An 18,792-nucleotide genomic window follows, 5' to 3' on the forward strand; every position below is an offset into this window, starting at 1 on the left:
GCTCAGTTGGTTAAGCCTCTGCCTTTGGCCCCAGGTCATAAATCTCAGGGTCCTGGGATGGAGCCCCACATCCAGCTCTCTGCTCAGCAGGGAGCCTGCTTCCCCCTCTCCACCTGCTGCTGCTCTGCCTACTTGTGATCTCTCTCTCTGTGTCAAATAAATAAATAAAATCTTTAAAAAATTAAAAAAATTATACATATATTTTATTTTTTTTAAAGATTTGACAGAGATCACAAGTAGGCAGAGAAGCAGGCAGAGAGAGAGGAAGCAGGCTCCCTGCTGAGCAGAGAGCCCGATGTGGGGCTCGATCCCAGGATCCTGAGATGATGACCTGAGCTGAAGGCAGAGGCTTTAACCCACTGAGCCACCCAGGCGCCCCAATACATATATTTTAAAGATTTTAGTTATTTATCTGAGAGAGGGAGAGAGCATGGGTTGGGGGGGAGGGGCAAAGGGTGAGCAGACGCCCCACTGAGCAGGGAGCCCACTGTGAGGCTCTATTCCAGGACCTTGGGATCTTGACCTGAGCAGAAGGCAGACATTTAACCCACTGAGCCACCCAGGTGCGCAGGCAGCATAATTGTCTTGAGATTTACCCACGCTGTAGTGCTGGTCAATAATTCTTCCACTTTTACCACTGAGTTATATGGCCGTATGTTTACATGTTAGTCCATTCACCTGTCTATGGACATTGTGATGGACTGTTTCCAATTTGGGGCTATTATAAATAAAGCTGCTATGAATATTCCCGGAAGAAAAAAAAATACCTCGTTTTTTTCAGTATGACCTTTTGCCAAGCTGACTTATAAGGTGTGTTGCATCAGTTAGCAACTTGATGTAAAATGATAAAATAGCAGAAAAGCTGTCAATTACTACAAGTTAAATTTTAGTTAGTATACTATTTAACTTTGTTATCTTCTGTATCAGGAGATCTTCCGATTTATACTCTGGTCTCCCCTGTTAAAAAAAAGAAAAAAGAAAGAAAGAAAAGACGTGGATTTTATTGGGAGAGGGTTTATACACTGTAACTTTATTATTTGTGCACTCATAAAATGACAAAATCCGTTGGCCTTCTGATAACGTTCCTCGCCCTCTCCCTGCTGTTTCAAGTCTCGGGTTGGGGGCAAGGCTCACCTAGAAGTCATGATCAGCGGGTTTCTGGTTCAGCCGGTGGGACGCACAGGTGGGAAGTGGGGGATAGGAGGGGGAAGGGTAGAAGGGAGAGGAGGGGTGAGGAGGGGGGGAAGAACGGAGAGAAGGGGTAGGGTTGGGGGAAGGGAGGGGTAGAGAGGTGAGAAGGGGTGGGGCAGATGGAAGGGAGGGGTTAAAGGGAGAGGAGGGGTGGGGCGAGGGGGGAAGGGAGGGGTAGAAGGGAGAGGACTGGAGGAGGAGTGGAGGAAGGAGGGGGAGGGGAGGAGTGGAGGGAGGAGGGGGAGGAGAGGAGGGTGTGGGGAGGTGGGGAGGTGCGGAGGCAGGGAAAGGGGTACGGGAGGGATCGCAGGGTACGGGAGGGATGGGGAAGCAGGGAGGGGAGGATGACCTCGAGGGAGGGCGGGTGTTTCCTTCCTCTCCCCTTCGCACCCCGCGCCGTCCGTGCGTCGCCCCCCGCCAGCGGGCAGGCCTTGGCTGGCGCCGCTTCCGAGCTGACCGGAGCTCCGGGAGGTGAGAGGCGCCGGCCGAGGCTCCGCCGCCGTCGCGGGTCTGTCGGATTTCGGGCCCCGGATCCCGCTCTCCTGCGCTTCCAGCCCCGGTGCGGCCAGTTCCTCGCCCGCTTGCGCGTCTCCCGTGCGGCCTGCGGAGCGACTTCCGTCTTCCCGACGGGCTCCCGCGGGCTCCCGCTGCCCCTCGGACTTCGGGGGCTCCGTGTGACCGCGGCTCTCGGCTCTCGGCTCCCGGACGGTCTCCGAGCCGGAGCTGCTAGCGCGGGGCCGCATCCTCGGTCGGACTGCCGACGTGCGGCGACAGAGGGTGACACACTAGCCCCGTCCAGGGAGGTCGCATGAGCTGGAGAGAGGCGGCGGCCTGCGGCCTGAGGCGGGCGAGGCGCCGTCGGTGCGGAGGCGGCGGGAGCGCGGGGGCGCGCGGGCGTCACGGGGGAGGCGGAGGGCGAGGGGAGCGCGCGAGCGGGAGCGCGCGCGATGAGGGGCTGTTTTCCTGGAAAATGGAGGGGCGCCCAGGGCGCCCATTGTGAGGAGGGGAAGGTCCTGAAACGGTGAACAGACTGGAGGTGGTTTGGGTTGCGCTGTGCGAGGCAGCCCGCCGCCCACAAAAGCATCGGACCCTGGAGCGGGGACCCCGGCCGCCCTCACCGGCTGCGCGGCCCAAGGCAGGGGGCTGCCGCTGTGCGGCTCGGACGGAGTCACCCGCAGCCTGTTCACCGCCGGCGCTCGGCGCCCGTGAGGGCGCGGCCGCCCGGGGCTGCTGGCTCCGCGCGGCGCGGCGGCGTGACACGCTCTGAGGCCGGCGCTGCCGATGTGCGGCGCTGGCCGGCCGGTTCCCCGTACGCGTCTCTTCGCCCCCAAGAGCCCCGCTCTTTCAACCACTTGTTGGGACACAGGTTCCTGGTAACTCTCACCCGGGTATATCGTTTAAAAAAAAAACAAACAGGTAACTCAGGGCACCTGGGTGGCTCAGTTGGTTAAGCCACTGCCTTCCGCTGAGGCCATGGTCCGGGAGTCCTGGGATCGAGTCCCGGCTTCGGGCTCCGGGCTCTGCGGGGAGTCTGCGTCTCCCTTTGACCCCCCCCCCCCCCCACTTCATGCTTTCTCTTTCTCTCTCTCAAATGAATAAATAAAATCTTAGGGAAAAAAAAGATTAAAAAAATAGGTACCTCAAAGTACACGTGACATCTCAGACTAGTCTGATTATGGCACAGACCGGGAGATTACAAACTTCTGTTATTGGGTGATGCCGATTTAGCATTTTATTAATTCTTATTTTAATTATTTCCATACTGGTGCTCCTTTCAGCGGCACATATACCAAAATTGGAATGGTACAGAGAAGACTGGCATGGGCCTTGCGCAAGGACGACATGAAAATTCAGGAAGCATTTTTCTTTTTTTAAGATCTTATTTATTTGACAGACAGAGATCACAAGTAGGCAGAGAGGCAGGCAGAGAGGCAGGCAGAGAGAGAGGAGGAAGCAGGCTCCCCGAGGAGCGGAGAGACCAATGCGGGGCTTGATCCAGGACCCTGGGATCATGACCTGAGCTGAAGGCAGAGGCTTTAACCCATTGAGCCACCCAGGCGCTCCCAGGAAGCATTTTATTACTTAAATACTCAGTCTGCCTTTAGTTCTTGTCTTTCCCTTGCTCGTATGCTAATATAATTATTTTTCTAGTAAAAAAAATTTTTTTATGTGCAGTCAAATGGACAATTTACCATTTTAAACATCTTTAAAGTGTACGGTTCAGTGACTTTCCGTGTATTCTGTCTTCAGAACTTTGTCATCTTCCCTTACCAGACTGTTCCCATTAGACAATAACTCCCCACTCCTCCCCTCCCTCAAGAGGCTGGCAACCATGATTCTACTTGCTGTGTCTATGAATTTGACTACTCTAGGTACTGCATATAAGCTGAATTAGTATTAGTCCTTTTTTTTTTTTTTAAGATTTTATGTTTTTAACGTAATTTCTACACTCATTGTGGGGCTCAAACTCATAACCCTGACATCAAGAGTCCCATGCTTCACAGACTGAGCCAGCCAGAGGCCCCAATATTGTTTTTCTTAATCTGGCTTATTTCACATAGCACAGTGTTTTAAAGGTTCATCCATGCTGGAGCATGTATGTTACATTTTTTAAAAATTGAATAGCATTCCATTGTACGTATATATCACATTTGGTTTATCCATTCATCCACTGATGGACATTTCGTCGTTGTCATCATTTGGCTGTTGTGAATAATGTTGCTGTGAATGTGGGTATATAAATATTGTTTCAGTCCCTGCTTTCAGTTCTTTTGAGTACTTACTTGGAAGTGGAATTGCTGGATCAAATGGTACCTCTGTTTAATTTTTGGAGGAACCACCATATTCTATTTTTGTCAAGAGCATACTTTTTCAGGCTGCTGCAGGTGGACTGTATGCCTGTTGTATTTCATGCAGTGTCAAGTACAATTTACTCTGCATCGTGATCCCTACTGTAAAGCAGAATCGTTCACACATAATGTAAAGTCCATTGCCCAGAGTATAATTAGCGCAGGGGTTGGCTATAGGTTATTAGAGATTTTTTATTTTTATTTATTTTAATTACATCCATCGTGGGGCTCAAACTCATGATTCTGAGATCAAGAGTTGCATGCTCTACAGACGGAGCCAGCCAGGCCTTTTTAGAGACTTTAATCTGTGTAACATGTAGATGGCAAAGCCAAATACTGAGCAATGAAATCCTGAATAACATTTTCTTTTTTTTTTTTTTTTTATTTATTTTTTAATTTATTCCTTTGACAGAGACAGATCAGAAGTAGGCAGAGAGGAAGGCAGAGAGAGGAGGAAGCAGGCTCCCTGCCGAGCAGAGAGCCCGATGCGGGACTCGATCCCAGGACCCTGAGATCATGACCCCAGCTGAAGGCAGAGGCTTTAACCCACTGAGCCACCCAGGCGCCCCTGAATAACATTTTCAAGATGACTGTTTTTAAAAATATTTTTGATGTATCACCACAGGCTTCCTAGTCTCAACTTCCCTAGGAAAAGAAAGACAGCATTTAGTGACAAGTATCCAGAACAACTAGGTTTTGCAAACTGGTGGAACTCTGGATCAATATTCACATAGTGCCACAAATTCTTATGTCCAAAGTAAGCTCCATTCAGTATAATTCTCGATTTTACAGCTAAATACCCCGAATGATGTGCCTTGAAATTAGGGTGTGGGGAGATGCTGATCCCCTCTGTCCTTGGGATGGCCAGGTGGACGGAACTTGGAGCAGCCAGAGCTCCCGTACTTGTCACTTTGCCACCAGAAGTCCTGGACTCCCTGAAATATGGCCAAGGAAGGGCACTACCATGTGGTCATCCACTCTGGCAGCAGCTGCTGACCTTGCTGTTGTTCATCAAGGGACCTGAGGTGTTTCAGGGACCTGAGGTGCTGCTAGCCATGGGCCTCATGGGGACTGAAGACTGGGCTCGGGCTCTTGGCAGGTGTAGCTCCAGACAACCTGGCTTTCTGCTTCACATACATGAAATACTTCTGACTTTTGTGGTCAAAGCTAGGGCCAGGGTGACTGTTCTAAAAACGCATGTTTACATTCTGTGAATTAACAGCTTCATCATCTTGAAATATTTGATGTGATTTCACTTTGATCAAAAACCCACATTATAAGAAGTTTCACATTTGTCAGTGAAAGGAGTTAGGTTCTTTAAATTTAATTTCAAGGGACACCAGGGTGGCTCAGTTGGTTTAGCGACAGCTTTCAGCTCAGGTCATGATCCCAGGGTCCTGGGACTGAGTCTCACATCGGGCTCTTGCTCAGCCAGGAGCCTGCTTCTCTTTCTTCCTCTACTTGCTACTCTGCTGCTTGTGCAAATAAATAAAATAAAATAAAATAAAATAAAATAAATTTATTTATTTATCTTCACAATAAATAAATAATTTCTGTCAAATAAATAAAAATGGGGAAAAAACCACCAAAAGAAAAATAAATTTAAATTCAATAGTAAATTAGGGAGATTTAATCTAAATACCATAAGATGCCCTTTAAGAGTATACAATTTGAGGATTTTTCATAGGTTCATAGTTTTTTTTTTTTTTAAAGATTTTATTTATTTATTTGTCAGAGAGATAGAGAGTACAGGCAGGTAGAGTGGCAGGTAGAGGCAGAGGGAGAAGCAGGCTCCCTGCGGAGCAAGGAGCCCGATGTGGGACTCGATCCCAGGACCCTGAGATCATGATCTGAGCCAAAGGCAGCCGCTTAACCGACTGAGCTACCCAGGCATCCCCATAGGTTCATAGTTTTGCATCACCTTCTATCCAGAACATTTTCATCACCTAAAAAAGAAGCTCTGGGGGTGCCTGGGTGGCTCAGTGAGTTAGAGCCTCTCCCTTTGGCTCAGGTCATGATCCCGGGGTCCTGGGATCTGGCCCCGCATGTGGCTCTCTGTTCGGCGGGGAGCCTGCTTCCCCTTCCTCTCTCTCTGCCAGCCTCTGCCTACTTGTGATCTCCTATCTCCATAAGGATTTGCCTATTCTGGACATTTTATATAAATGGGCTAATATGTGCCTTTTGAGTCTGGCTTCTTTCACTTAGGACAGTTTTCAAGATGTGTCTGTGTTGTAGCAGGTGTCAGTGCTCCATTCCTTTTTATGGCTAAATAATATTTCAGCGTATGGACATATTGCATCCTGTTTATCCATTCATCAGTTCAATAATAATTTTTCAATGATCATAAAAATGGTTTCTAATTTTTTGTTACCTATTTGTAGAAATAAATTTCTTTTTAATTTTTTAAAAAGATTTTATTTATTTATTTGACAGACAGAGATCACAAGTAGGCAGAGAGGCAGGCAAAGAGAGAGAGGGAAGCAGGCTCCCCGCTGAACAGAGAGCCCAATGCAGGGCTCGATTTCAGAACACTGAGACCATGACCTGAGCCAAAGGCAGAGGCCTTAACCCACTGTGCCACCCCGGCGCCCCTAGAAATAGATTTCTTATAGAGGGCAATTATCAAGAATCTGAAGATATTATCACTAAAAAGTCTGGATCAGTAATTGTGTATTAAAAAGTCATGCTCTCACAAGTGGGCTAAATCTATTGACATTCTAAAAATGATTTCTTGGAAGTGTTACACAAATTTAAAATTTTTTTTGTAAAACTAGTACATATGATTTTTCTTACCACAATTACATAAAGACCATGGAATGAATTTTTTTTCTCTAAGTCATACGTACATATTCCTAAGTCCCCTCAAGTTTATTCCATTGTGCCATACAAAAAATACCTTTTTATGTATGCCATGATGTGAAAAATGTTGGAAGGCACAACTTAGAGAAAGCTGCGGATTTTATTTAAAGATTTTAATATGGGGGCGCCTGGGTGGTTCTGTTGGTTAAGTGTTTGCCTTAAGTTCGGGTCATGTTCTCCGGGTCCTGGGATGGAGCCCCTGTGTCCAGCTCCGTGCTCAGCGGAGAACCTGATTCTCCCTCTCCTTCTGCCCCTCCCTCTGCTTGTGATCTCTCTCTCAAATAAATAAAATCCTTAAAAAAAGATTTTAATTTTATTATTTCTAAAATACTTTAAGTAATCTTAATACCCAGTGTGGGGCTCAAACTTACAACCCTGAGATCAAGTCACATCCTCTACCAAGTAAGCCAACCAGGTGTCCCAGAAAGCCTGATTTTAACGATAGTTCAAAGAAGAAATGGCCACACTCATGGCTGTTTCTATGGCTCACTAAGAAAGTTCATAAATTTACAATTTTTCAGATTGATCTGACTTCCCTATAAAATTCATCCTTCGTAAAATGTTCATGACCAAAGTTCACAGTCTTGATAGTACACGGGCTGACTGGGGACCTGTGGGTCAGTTTTGTGGAGTTAACCATTTCCCCCAGCTTTTTTTTTTTTTTAAGGATTTATTTATTAGAGAGAAAGAGAACATGAGTGGGGGCAAGGGCAGAGGGAGAGGGACAAGCAGACTCCCCACTCAGCCAGGAGCCTAACATGGGGCTCGATCCCAGCACTCTGAGATCATGAACTGAGCCGAAGTCAGACCCTTAACTGATTGAGCCATCCAGGTGCACTTCCCCCTAGCTTTCTTGAGGTGTAATAAAACTGTAAGATATTTATAGTGTACATCACGATGATTTAAGTATACGTTGTGAAAGCGTGTTCCATCTATCTAATTAACACATCTATCACCTCACATATTTATCTCCCCCCTCCCTTTTTTTGGTGAGAACATTTAAGTTCTACTCTCTTAGAAAATTTCTGTTACACAAGAGTATTATCAACTCTAGTCACCATGTTATACATTAGACCTTTGAGCCAGTTTTTTAATGGACCAGATCTAATTCATTCATTTTTCCCCTCTGAAAGATCATCTTAAGTTTTTGTTTTTAGAGATTTTATTTATTTATTTGAGAGAGAGCGCAAGCACAAGCAAGGGGAGAGCCAGACTCTCTGCTTGCAGGGAGCCTGATGCGGGGACTTGACCCCAGGACCCCAGGATCATGACCTTAGCCGAAGGCAGGTGCTTAACTGACTAAGCCACCCAGGCGCCCAAGATCATAAGTTGAATCATGATTTAAAAAAAAAAGATTTATTTATTTATTTGACAGAGAGGGAACACAAGCAGGGGGAGGGCGAGAGGGATGAGCAGACTTTAGCCGAACAGGGAGCCTGATGTGGGGCTTGATCATGGGATCATGACCTGAGCCGAAGGCAGACACCCAACAGCTGAGTCACTCAGGCACCCCATATCATGATTTATGACAGCAGTTGATAAATACTTTGTACAAAATATGTATGTATTTTTAAAAAATATTTCATTTATTTATTTGATAGAGGGAGAAACAGATTCCCCACTGAGCAGAAAGCCTGATACAGAGCTTGATTCCAGGACCTTGAGATCATGACCTGAGCCAAAGGCAGATGCTTAACTAACTGAGCCACCCAGGTGCCCCTAAAATATATATTTTTAAAGATTTATTTATTGAAGTAATCTCTACCCCCAACATGGGGCTCGAATTCACAACCCTGAGACCAAGGGTCACATGCTCTTCCAGCTAAGCCGGGCAGGCGCCCCTCATTTCTAAAACAAAATGATCTCATATTTTAGGCTATAAAGTCTAGATTTGAAAATAACATACACACATCACACACTTTTCTACAGTTTTATAGTTTATTTTTAAATTGATAGTAATAAATGCTTTTCCCTTGTTGGGGAATGACATACCTATTTTCAGTGGGTAGAGCCTTAAAAAGTAACAGCGTTTTGTCCAAACTGAACTTACGTAATTGCACAAAAGTCATACAAAGTATTAGTAAATGCTAACGAAGACAGCAGTTCTCTCAGCTTCTCAGGAAGCATATCCCAAGAGGCCTTGATTTCAGTGGGGATCTGAGCAGTCCTGATGCTCACCCCAAACTCCTCAGTAACACACAGGCAGAGGTGAGGAGAGCAGGCAGGAGGACCCTCGTACTATGTGACAATGGGCTTCTGCTCTAACTAAACATTAGCATTTAATGATGTATCACCTTCTCATTATATTAGGAACACTAAACACTTCAGCTTGAAGGGTTTATATTTTCCCAGGATTAAAATTTAACCCTATCAGCTTAAGTTTTAGGCCTCAGATTCCACCTCGGGAAACTAAAATTTTAAAAAAATTGACCATACCATAAAAGATCTCTTGCAAGCAGGGTCCTTTATGCTGTCCCCATCCTGGGCCCTCACTTAGTTTCTAAGACACACTCATACACAAACGAGTTCTACTATCATTGCTCAGATGCCAGCTGAGGGACGGCAGACAAGGTCTAACTCAAATCCCACTTTTGTTTTCTTCTAGCAGTTACTGGAAAACACAGTGTTACAAAGGACTCTGAGGTCACAGCTGGCGTGGCGGGGCAGTCCTTGTGCTGTACTTGTGATCTCTGGGACAGACACAGGAGAAAAGGCAACACTCCTGCATCAGATCTACAGTCTTTCTGTTATTAAGAAAGCTAAAGACGATGTTATGTCAGCTTTGAAAAATATAACACAGCCCAACTTTTCTATTTTAATGAGTTACAGTGTCTTCATCTGGGATTTTCTTATTTCATGGATCCTAATCTCAAATTAAGAGATAATGTCTATGGTAGGAGTTTTCTGACCTTACAAAGATTAGTGAAAAAATAAGGGTGTTTTCAAAGAAGACCCAGAGAGAACCGCCAGTCACTATGAGAAGTACCTTCCCAGCTTAGATACTATGGCCATGGGAAGAGGAGGGTTTCTACTCCAGCAATTGCTACTTCTGTGTTTCAAATAAAAAAGTCTTGTTTCCCAACTATGAGGAAAAACACAAATTTCTGAGATAAACACACAAAAGTAAATGGCAGAGGCTATGAAGATACACTTCCTTCATTTAGATGGCACCATTCACGACCCAACCATCTCTCTTCAACTGAGGGAGAAAAATCCCAGTGTACCATTAGAAGGACTTCTGAAGATTAAGATTTCCATTAGGAGAGCCTGGTGCGTATGTGAAGTATTATACTTAGACACGGAGGAAATGCAGGGCTTGTCTGTGGCATGGCTAAGAATGAATGAGATTTCTGCATTGTGCATCGCATCTGCTTAAAAAACCCTCATGTCAGGAAGCCCTGAAACACCGTGTCATCCATTTCTTGATGGTTCTAGTAGTCTCATTTAATATTTAGCTACTGGGACTCAAAGGACAATGTACTTGGCTCGGGGATTAAAAGTCCCCACAAAAATTCTGCCATAGCCATTCTAAGTAGGACTGACAGTATTTGCAGAACTTGACTAGAAGCGGAAGCAGTCTGTTTGTTTCATGTCCAGGGGTGCTGCTATACATAAAAGCCACATAGACTTTGGGCTAGAAAGCTGAAGACCACAGAAAATGATTTATAGGAAGGAAAGGAAATTCCTTATTCCAGGATTGGAAATGAACTGAGGAAACTCAATACAAAGGAAAGGGTTGTTGGGGTCACAGAAAGCCCAGAGGGTGAGAAGATAGACTTGCGGATCTATTTTCAGTCCCTTCTTTTAGAAAGTAGCACACCAGTTGGAGGGAGGTGGGGAGGACCCTGGGGAGGCCCAGGGACAAGACTCCAGGTGTGTGGCCATCCACTCCCACAGCTGCTGAGCAAAGTCAGAACACGGCCGTTTGAGTGTTAATCCCCTAACCTGTTTCTTCCTTAAAATCCCTTGGATTCAAGCTCTAACCATCAGCATGTTTTGTACGTCTTGGGCCCATATCCAGGTTTAAAGGAGGTGAACACTAGTTCTATGACAGAAGCTTCTCCATAAACCGTCTGGAATAATCTAGACTCGTTCGCTCTGTGAAGTGAATTCCTGTATGAACGCAGCCGGTGCTGTGTTGAGGGAAATAGGATTCCCGACTCCCGCCCTTCCAGTGCTAGTGTCGGAGAGACAAAAGGATCATAGCATGTTTGCAGGTACCGGGTGAGTTCCCTATATCGCGCTAGACACACTCTAGAATGATAATGGGCATCTCTCTGAAACCTGGGTGCTATTCCTCTGACTTCAACAGGTAAGAGAGGATCTGCCCTTGGCCAGGGCAGCAGCTTCAAGGGTGTGCTATGAGGGTCAGTGCACTAAGAATCTATAAAGCAAGCATGGATGCCTGGGAAAGGAATCTCCTTCGGATTGAGAACAGACAGACAAGAGGTGTAGCTCTGAAGCAGATACATACACGCTTTTCCTTCTCTTCCATTCCTTCCATCATCAAGATCTAAACACTTTCCAGGTCATAGGCAACCAAACATCAAGAAAAACTCAAAACTGTTTTGTTAGTTAGTGTTGCTAGAATCTAGATTGGAGCTGAACGGTGGGATTGCAGGACCCCGGTGCCCCCAAGGGCTCATATGACTCTGGAAGAGACGGAGAGCAGTTATGGAAGATATGTACCGGCCACCCACAATCCCTGACAGGTGGCTTTTAGTACAGGCAGAGACACTGGTGGTTAGCTCAAAATAAAAGCATCATCAACAGCTTACAATATTAGGTAGATCTCAGATGTAGAAAGGGAAAGAGCTGGAGAGAAGGAGAAAATTTTATGTTTAATTGTTTTAACTGGAATGCACGGACACATGTAACCACGATCTTGTACATTTAAAAATTAAGCCTGCCTTGGTCATTAATTGTACAGAGTTAATGTCACTAAAGTTGTAGTAACATACCATTCAGAAATTCAGTTTTCCAGATTTCTAGCTACTTAAAACAAGTAAGGATCACATACAGTTTCATATATTCATACAATTGCCACACTCGTAAATGGAACACTGGAGAAACACACACGCAGAGATGCTTGGCCGGCACACGTGCACAGGTGCGGACATACACCCCCTCTAAACCTGAGATGCACGTGGGCTGCAACGAGGGTCAGGAGCCCCTTCTGCATATCTGTTCGATGTCATTCATCTGTTTGGGGCAATCTGCAGAAAGGATGAGAGGTGAATCCTGAGTCACCACTACATCATCTTCAATTCGCACACCAAGACCACGGAACTTCTCTGGGGCGTCTCTGTCATCCTCTGGAATATAAATGCCTGAAAAGCAGAAGAAAGAATGTGGCGGAAACTGGATGATTTGGGACAGGCAAGTTAACCTCTCTGTGCTACAACTGATCTGTCAAACTGGGGATCTACCTAGAACTGTGGATATTAAATGAGATAGTACATCCATGTAAGAGTGTGGCACATGATGGCCAGTTAATGTTGGCTGTCATTGCTAGAACTATAACTGTAGGTGTTCTGTATACCAGACTACAGGCTCTACCATGATTCTGTCATTGTCTAGTGGCTTAAACAGGCCACTAACAGTTACTTATGAGTGTGTCAACACATGCTGGGAACCAGTAGATGATGTAAATGCATTCTTTCTCTGCCTGATCATCCCCTGGGAAAAGGGAACTACTAAAATAGGGATATAAAGTATTTTAAAATCTATTGAAAAAAAAAAAAACCCACTTCACTTGAACAACAAGCTGTAGAAATATTCAAGGAAGACCTAAATATGACTGATGCACACGATGTAGAGTAAGAGCGAAACAGGAAGACTTCAAGGAACACTTGGAAAATTCTAAGAGCCCAAGGTACTCTTTCTAATCACGAAGTCAGACAAGAACACGTCTTTTCATATTTAAGAAACTGAAAACTTCTTCCATTATACTCACAGATGCTGCTTTGTGATAAAAAGAAAAAGATCAGCGAAGGAATATGTAGCCAAAGCCTAAGGAAGCGCCAATGCACCAACCAGATTGGAATGCATAGTACGTAAGGCCACAGACAGCAGTGTAGGACTGGGTAGTGTAAAGTGGTGTCCCAGCTATAATTTCTATAGTTTAAAGAGGAAAACACTTGAAATCTACAGCCGAAATCCATTTTCTTGACCAAAACAGAGTATTTAAAAATTCCTCTTGTATCAACAATCCTTACGCTCCACTGTGACCACCACTTCTCCGCAGAATTCTGCCCACTCCCTGGATCATCAAGCTGGGGAGTCACTAGATCACCAGCTTTCCCTGAAGCTCAGGAAAAAGGACTCAGATCCTCAGGAGAGCAATGTGGGCAGTTCTGCAGAGGGGAACACGGTTAAGTCTGAGTAGCTTTCTGCACAGAAGCACCTGGGACCTCAGAGGCGTGAGCAGCCCACCGCTGCAGAGGAGACTAGTATAAATTAGCCCTGGCAAAGGCAGGGTTTAAAAAAAGATTTATTTCTTAATATCTACTTACAGAAAGTATTCCCCATCTGTTGTTTATTGGAGAAGTCAAATTAAACAAATTGTGTGATGTTAAATAAGAAAGCTCAAGAAAAAAGTTTAAAATCCAGTTCCCATCTCCATTGAAGGGATCCATTTACCCTTCTATCTCATACTATTCGGTGTCCCAAGGGCTCAGAGGCTGCTAGCACCCGGCCTTACCTGGCTCCACTGTGATCACCATTCCGGGCTGGAGAGGGAGGGCACGGGGCATGTCTGGAGTGTCATGGACGTCCATCCCGAGGTAATGGCCGACATGATGAGGGCAGTATTTTCGAGCAGCCTGGAAAAGGTAATCAGCACAGTGATATTAGAGCAATGACCCCTTGAGGGGAAAGCTGGGCATGTTTAAGTCAGTGAGTTATGTGTTAATACTTCCCCCGTGGTTCTGCCATTTTGGTTTCACCCACCCTCGGGTAATGCTCAAGAGACCTGACAAACTTCTACCTCTTGAATACAGTTCTGCTGATGGCCTTCAAACTAATTCACGTTTCCTTTCCCCTTATCTCATATATGACATACATGCGGACGTGGGTAACCCCAGTAATGCGACAGCAAATGAAAACCTCTTCTGTTGGGGGAGGGAGGATGATTCTATTAGAATGGTTCTCTTTTCAGTGTTTACAAGTCCCTCTCAGAAAACCGGCTCTGGAGACCCTGAGTATCTCACGGAAACTTGTGGAGTAGGCACAGAACAGCAAATTAACACAGTAATTATAACGCATTTACTGGGCTGGATATTCCTATCTGTTAATTAGGTTTGTTGGCTTCAACGGGAGGAATTTATAGTCTTTCCTACTGATAAAAGAAACCCTGGCAGCCTAAACTTGGAGATGAGATGCCATAATGGTCTGTTTGGCGTGGCCACCTGGCAACTTAATTTAAAGCTAAGGTTTTCCATTTTTACTGATCATCATTACATGTTGGATGCAGATGAAATTCACTAGGGATGTGGCCCCTGGGGATACTGTTCATCTCACCGATGTCACTGAAGCAACAGACACCCTCCCCCACGACTTCTATCTTTTCAAAATCGCCACAAAGGGATTAAGAGTTAACCTCTTCTGCTTTTTGTGTCCATTCCCACCCTGTTGGCATCAGACTTCATTTTTTGTTTTCTGTACGTTGAGCTACTTACACAGATGCAATGAACTAGAATGTACTGCCATCTTCTGGGAGAAGTAAGTACTGACTCCTTTTGTTTAATTCATGTTCACTCTAAATCCCTCTTAAAGATGCAGACTCAAAAAGACCACTTCTAGGGCGCCTGGGTGGCTCAGTGGGTTAAGCCGCTGCCTTTGGCTCAGGTCATGATCTCAGGGTCCTGGGATCAAGTCCGGCATCGGGCTCTCTGCTCAGCAGGGAGCCTGCTTCCTCCTCTCTCTCTCTGCCTGCCTCTCTGCCTACTTGTAATCTCTCTCTGTCAAATAAATAAATAAAATCTTAAAAAAAAAAAAAAAAAAGACCACTTCTACATCTAATTAGCTTTCCATAGGATAAAACCCCAGCAGTACATCAGGTGTTTTTGAGGGTCGGGATCAAAAGAAGGGAAGTACCTTGAGGGCATTATTTCCCTTAATGTTCTTCACGATCCCCAACTCCTTAAGCTTCTGTGCGATCAGCGTCAGCATCAAGCTGTAGATGTTCTCCAAGCTTGTCCCAGGGGAGCAGAGGGTCAGACAGTCTCTCTGTATCTCTAGCACAGCTTCGTAGAGTTCTGCCTGAGGTGCTGTGAACCTGCGGACAGGAAAACCAAATAACACATTTGGGATAATCTGATACTGCTGCAAGTTTGCTTCCAAATTTGATTAGAAAAACTCCAAGGCACTGATGAAGGGGCATTGTTGATTACTTAATCGGTACCTGTGTATCAATACTGACAGGACCTTAATTGTGCCCTCGCCACTCATCAGGAAGAGCAATAACTCTTCAGGCTGGGGCAGCAACAGCCTCTTTTTCAAATGATCAGCAGATAAACCGGCGCTGAGACTAGCAGATGCTCCCACGCAGCCACGAGTGCGGTCAGAGGACCAGACCAGGCTCACCCTTGGCCCTTTTCGTTTTTTTTTTTTTTTTTCCACCATAAACAAACAGACAAACAACAAACCATAACAAAGGGATCCACTTTTTGTAGGTAAAGCAGATGTCATGAGATAAACTAGTAGATACTTTGGCTACTAGTAACTTGTAGTTTCTAGGTGTCCTTAGCATAATAATTTCTTTAGCAGTCATGGGAAAAAATGAGAAAATATCAAGCTAGCATGGTATTTGATACGGATTTTCTACAGTTGATGGCAGGGTAAATTGGTATAGCCAATTAAATGAAAGGCCTTAATAAAGATACTCATAAAATTTGAGCTTTTAATTCTGCTCTAAGATTTCATCCTAAGAAAATATTTGAAATTCAAAAAAGCTGAATACATAAAAACATTCAGTTTTTATTTTCTTTCTTTCTTTATTTATTTATTAAAAAGATTTTATTTATTTATTTGACAGAGAGAAATTACAAGTACACTGAGAGGCAGGGAGAGAGAGAGAAGGAAGCAGGCTCCCCGCTGAGCAGAGAGCCCGATGCGGGACTCAATCCCAGGACCCTGAGATCATGACCTGAGCTGAAGGCAGCGGCTTAACCCACTGAGCCACCCAGGCGCCCAAAAACATTCAGTTTTTAAAATAATTATAACAGACACACTCTAAATTCCCTTAAGAATGGTTAAATAGAACAATACAATTGAATATAATTGAATAATGAATAATCCATCTCCAGGTTCAGCCATTAGCAACCGTGTTATATTTGTGTCATCTGAGTGTACCCATACTCCAACCCACCACAGTATTACTAAAGAGTCTTTCATAAATTTTATATACACTTAAGTACACAAATCTGATCTGTACAACTCTGATAAATGGATGTACTGATCCCAATAAAGCTGGGAACACTGAGCCCTAAATTCTGTTGAGTCTTTGCCAGCAGAAGCAGCCCTTCTACCCCCGGCTAAGGAAATTCACTCTGTTTCGACTGAAAACCTACAGGAATCTCCCATGGGGTAGTTGCCTTAGCAGATGGTTCTAGACCTATAATCAGATTCTACCCTCAGCAGGCCCTAAAAGGTTATGTATAAAGTGTGACCCACTAGGAAGTGCACTATAATCCAAACAAACAAACAAACAAACACACACACAAAAACCGATGTGCGGTAAAAAAACCAAAAACAACCGATGTGATTTTTCCTATTTAGACAAAAATCTAGGAATATGTGTGGGAATGTATGTGGACAGTGCAGGATAATGATGGGAGGAACATAAAGTTGGATAAGGCTGAATGTATTGATAACAGGTCCATTAAGCAGAGATTCTGGATTTATTGTCGCAGCTCGATGGTCAGAAAGGCTCTACCACTCTATCTGGTTGGTTGGCTGCAATACACACCACATGGTAGCCTACACTAAATGAAATCAACTGCCAGAACTGCCCCGCTGTCCTAGAGAAGGAATCCCCACATCTGCAACATCAATTTTTGCTCCAGTTTCCAGCCTGCTGGCCTGCCGGCCTGCCTTACAAAATGCAGACATGCCAGCTCCAGCTGCATGAGCCAACTCCTTAAAAATCAATCAACCACCCTATCTATACTTATACACACATACATAATACAACCTAGGGATTCTGTTTCTCTGGAGAACTCTGATCCAGATCCAGATTCCCATTATGACACAGAAAGTTTCCTCACGGTTACTTCTAATCAGTATTCCCACACCCAGAGGCAAAGCTGTTCTAATTATTTTCACCTTAGTTTTCTATCATATAAAGGGAATCGTACAGACAGGCGGAATCATACAATATGTACTTTTTTGTGTCAAGCCTTCTTCACTGGGCACAAGGTCTGTATGACCCATTGCGGTACTGGTTCAATCAGGAGTCTGTTGCTTTTTATTGCTAGGTGATATTCCACTGTCTGCATAAAACACACTTGTGTGTTTAGTCTCCAGTGGATGGACATTGAGGTTGTTTCCAGTTAGGGGCTACCGTGAATAAAGCTGTTTGGAATATACTTGTACAGTCTTTTCATGGACACATGTTCATTTCTCTTTAATCAATACGCAGAAGTGGATTTGTTAGGCAGAGGAATCAGTGTTTATTTAACTTTATAAGAGACTGGCAAATTTTTTCCCAAAGTAACTGTAGCACTTTATGTCACCATGAGCAATGTCTGAGAGTTCCAGGTGTGATGCGTCATTGCCAACACTTGATATGCTCAGTCTTTCTAAGTGTAGCCATTCTAGTGCATATGCAGAAGTTTAATTTGCATTTGCTCCGTGACTAACAATAAGGACTACCCACAGTTGTTCACATTACCTGATTATCCTTTACTTATTTTATTTTTTAAAGTAGATTCCATGCCCAGTGTGAGGCCCAATGTGGGAATTGAACTCACAACCCTGAGATCAAGACCTGAGTTGAGATCAAGAGTCAGACACTTGGGGCACCTCAGTGGCTCAGTGGGTTAAGCCTCTGCTTTCGACTCAGGTCATGATCCCAGGGTCCTGGGACTGAACTCCGCATCGCATCGGGCTCTCTGCTCAGCAAGGAGCCTGCTTTCCTCCTCTCTCTCTCTGCCTGCCTCTCTGCCTACTTGTGATCTCTGTCAAATAAATAAATAAAATCTCAAAAAAAAAAAAAAAAAAGAGACACTTAACTGACTGAGCCACCCAGACGCTCCCACCTTATCCTTTTGCTATCTGTAAGACTTATAGTGATATCCCTCCTTCATTCCTGATTATGATAATTTGCCTTCTCTTTTTATCTTGCAAGGGAGTTTACCAGTTTTATTAACCTATTTAGGGAACAACCATTTAGCTCTGTTAATTTTCTCTACTCGCTGGCTTTTTCCTATTGCATTGATATTTTGGTCTTGTTTTCCTCCTGCTCACTCTGGGCTTACTTTGCTCATCATTTCAATAGCTTTCTAAGGTAGAAGTTTATATTACTGATCTCAAACCTTTCTTTTAACATAAGCATTTAGCTATATATAAATTTCTGCCATAGCTGAATCTGACACATTTTGATACATAGTATTTTCATTATCACTCAATTTGAAGTATTTTGTGGTTTCTTCCCTTTCCCCTGTGGTTTCTTCTTTGACCCATAGGTTATTTAAAATATATTCACTAATTTTCAAATATTTGGAGATTTAAAGATACAGTATTGGGGCACCTGGGTAGCTCAGTGGGTTAAAGCCTCTGCCTTCGGCTCAGGTCATGATCTCAGGGTCCTGGGATTGAGCCCCGCATTGGGCTCTCTGCTTGGCAGGGAGCCTGCTTCCCCCTCTATCTCTGCCTGCCTCTGCCTACTTGT

General features: G+C 44.5%; 2 protein-coding genes across 3 annotated transcripts in view; both read right to left on the reverse strand.

Moving 5' to 3' along the window:
• Positions 1 to 18,792, reverse strand: part of L3MBTL2 (L3MBTL histone methyl-lysine binding protein 2) — a 529,035-nt gene that overhangs the window by 297,408 nt on the left and 212,835 nt on the right. The window lies entirely within an intron of this gene.
• Positions 8,819 to 18,792, reverse strand: part of XPNPEP3 (X-prolyl aminopeptidase 3) — a 73,870-nt gene continuing 63,896 nt past the window's right edge. For both annotated transcript variants that reach the window (XM_082740011.1, XM_082740012.1), the window contains 3 exons: positions 14,997 to 15,177; positions 13,603 to 13,723; positions 8,819 to 12,229 (listed from right to left, as the gene is read on the reverse strand). In XM_082740011.1, coding sequence (XP_082596137.1) covers positions 12,063 to 12,229; positions 13,603 to 13,723; positions 14,997 to 15,177 — 469 coding nt within the window. In that variant the 3' untranslated portion in view covers positions 8,819 to 12,062. The remainder of the gene's footprint in view (positions 12,230 to 13,602; positions 13,724 to 14,996; positions 15,178 to 18,792) is intronic.

Source organism: Mustela nivalis, assembly GCF_964662115.1.
Source record: "Mustela nivalis genome assembly, chromosome: 7".
In the NCBI taxonomy this organism is placed as follows: domain Eukaryota; kingdom Metazoa; phylum Chordata; class Mammalia; order Carnivora; family Mustelidae; genus Mustela; species Mustela nivalis.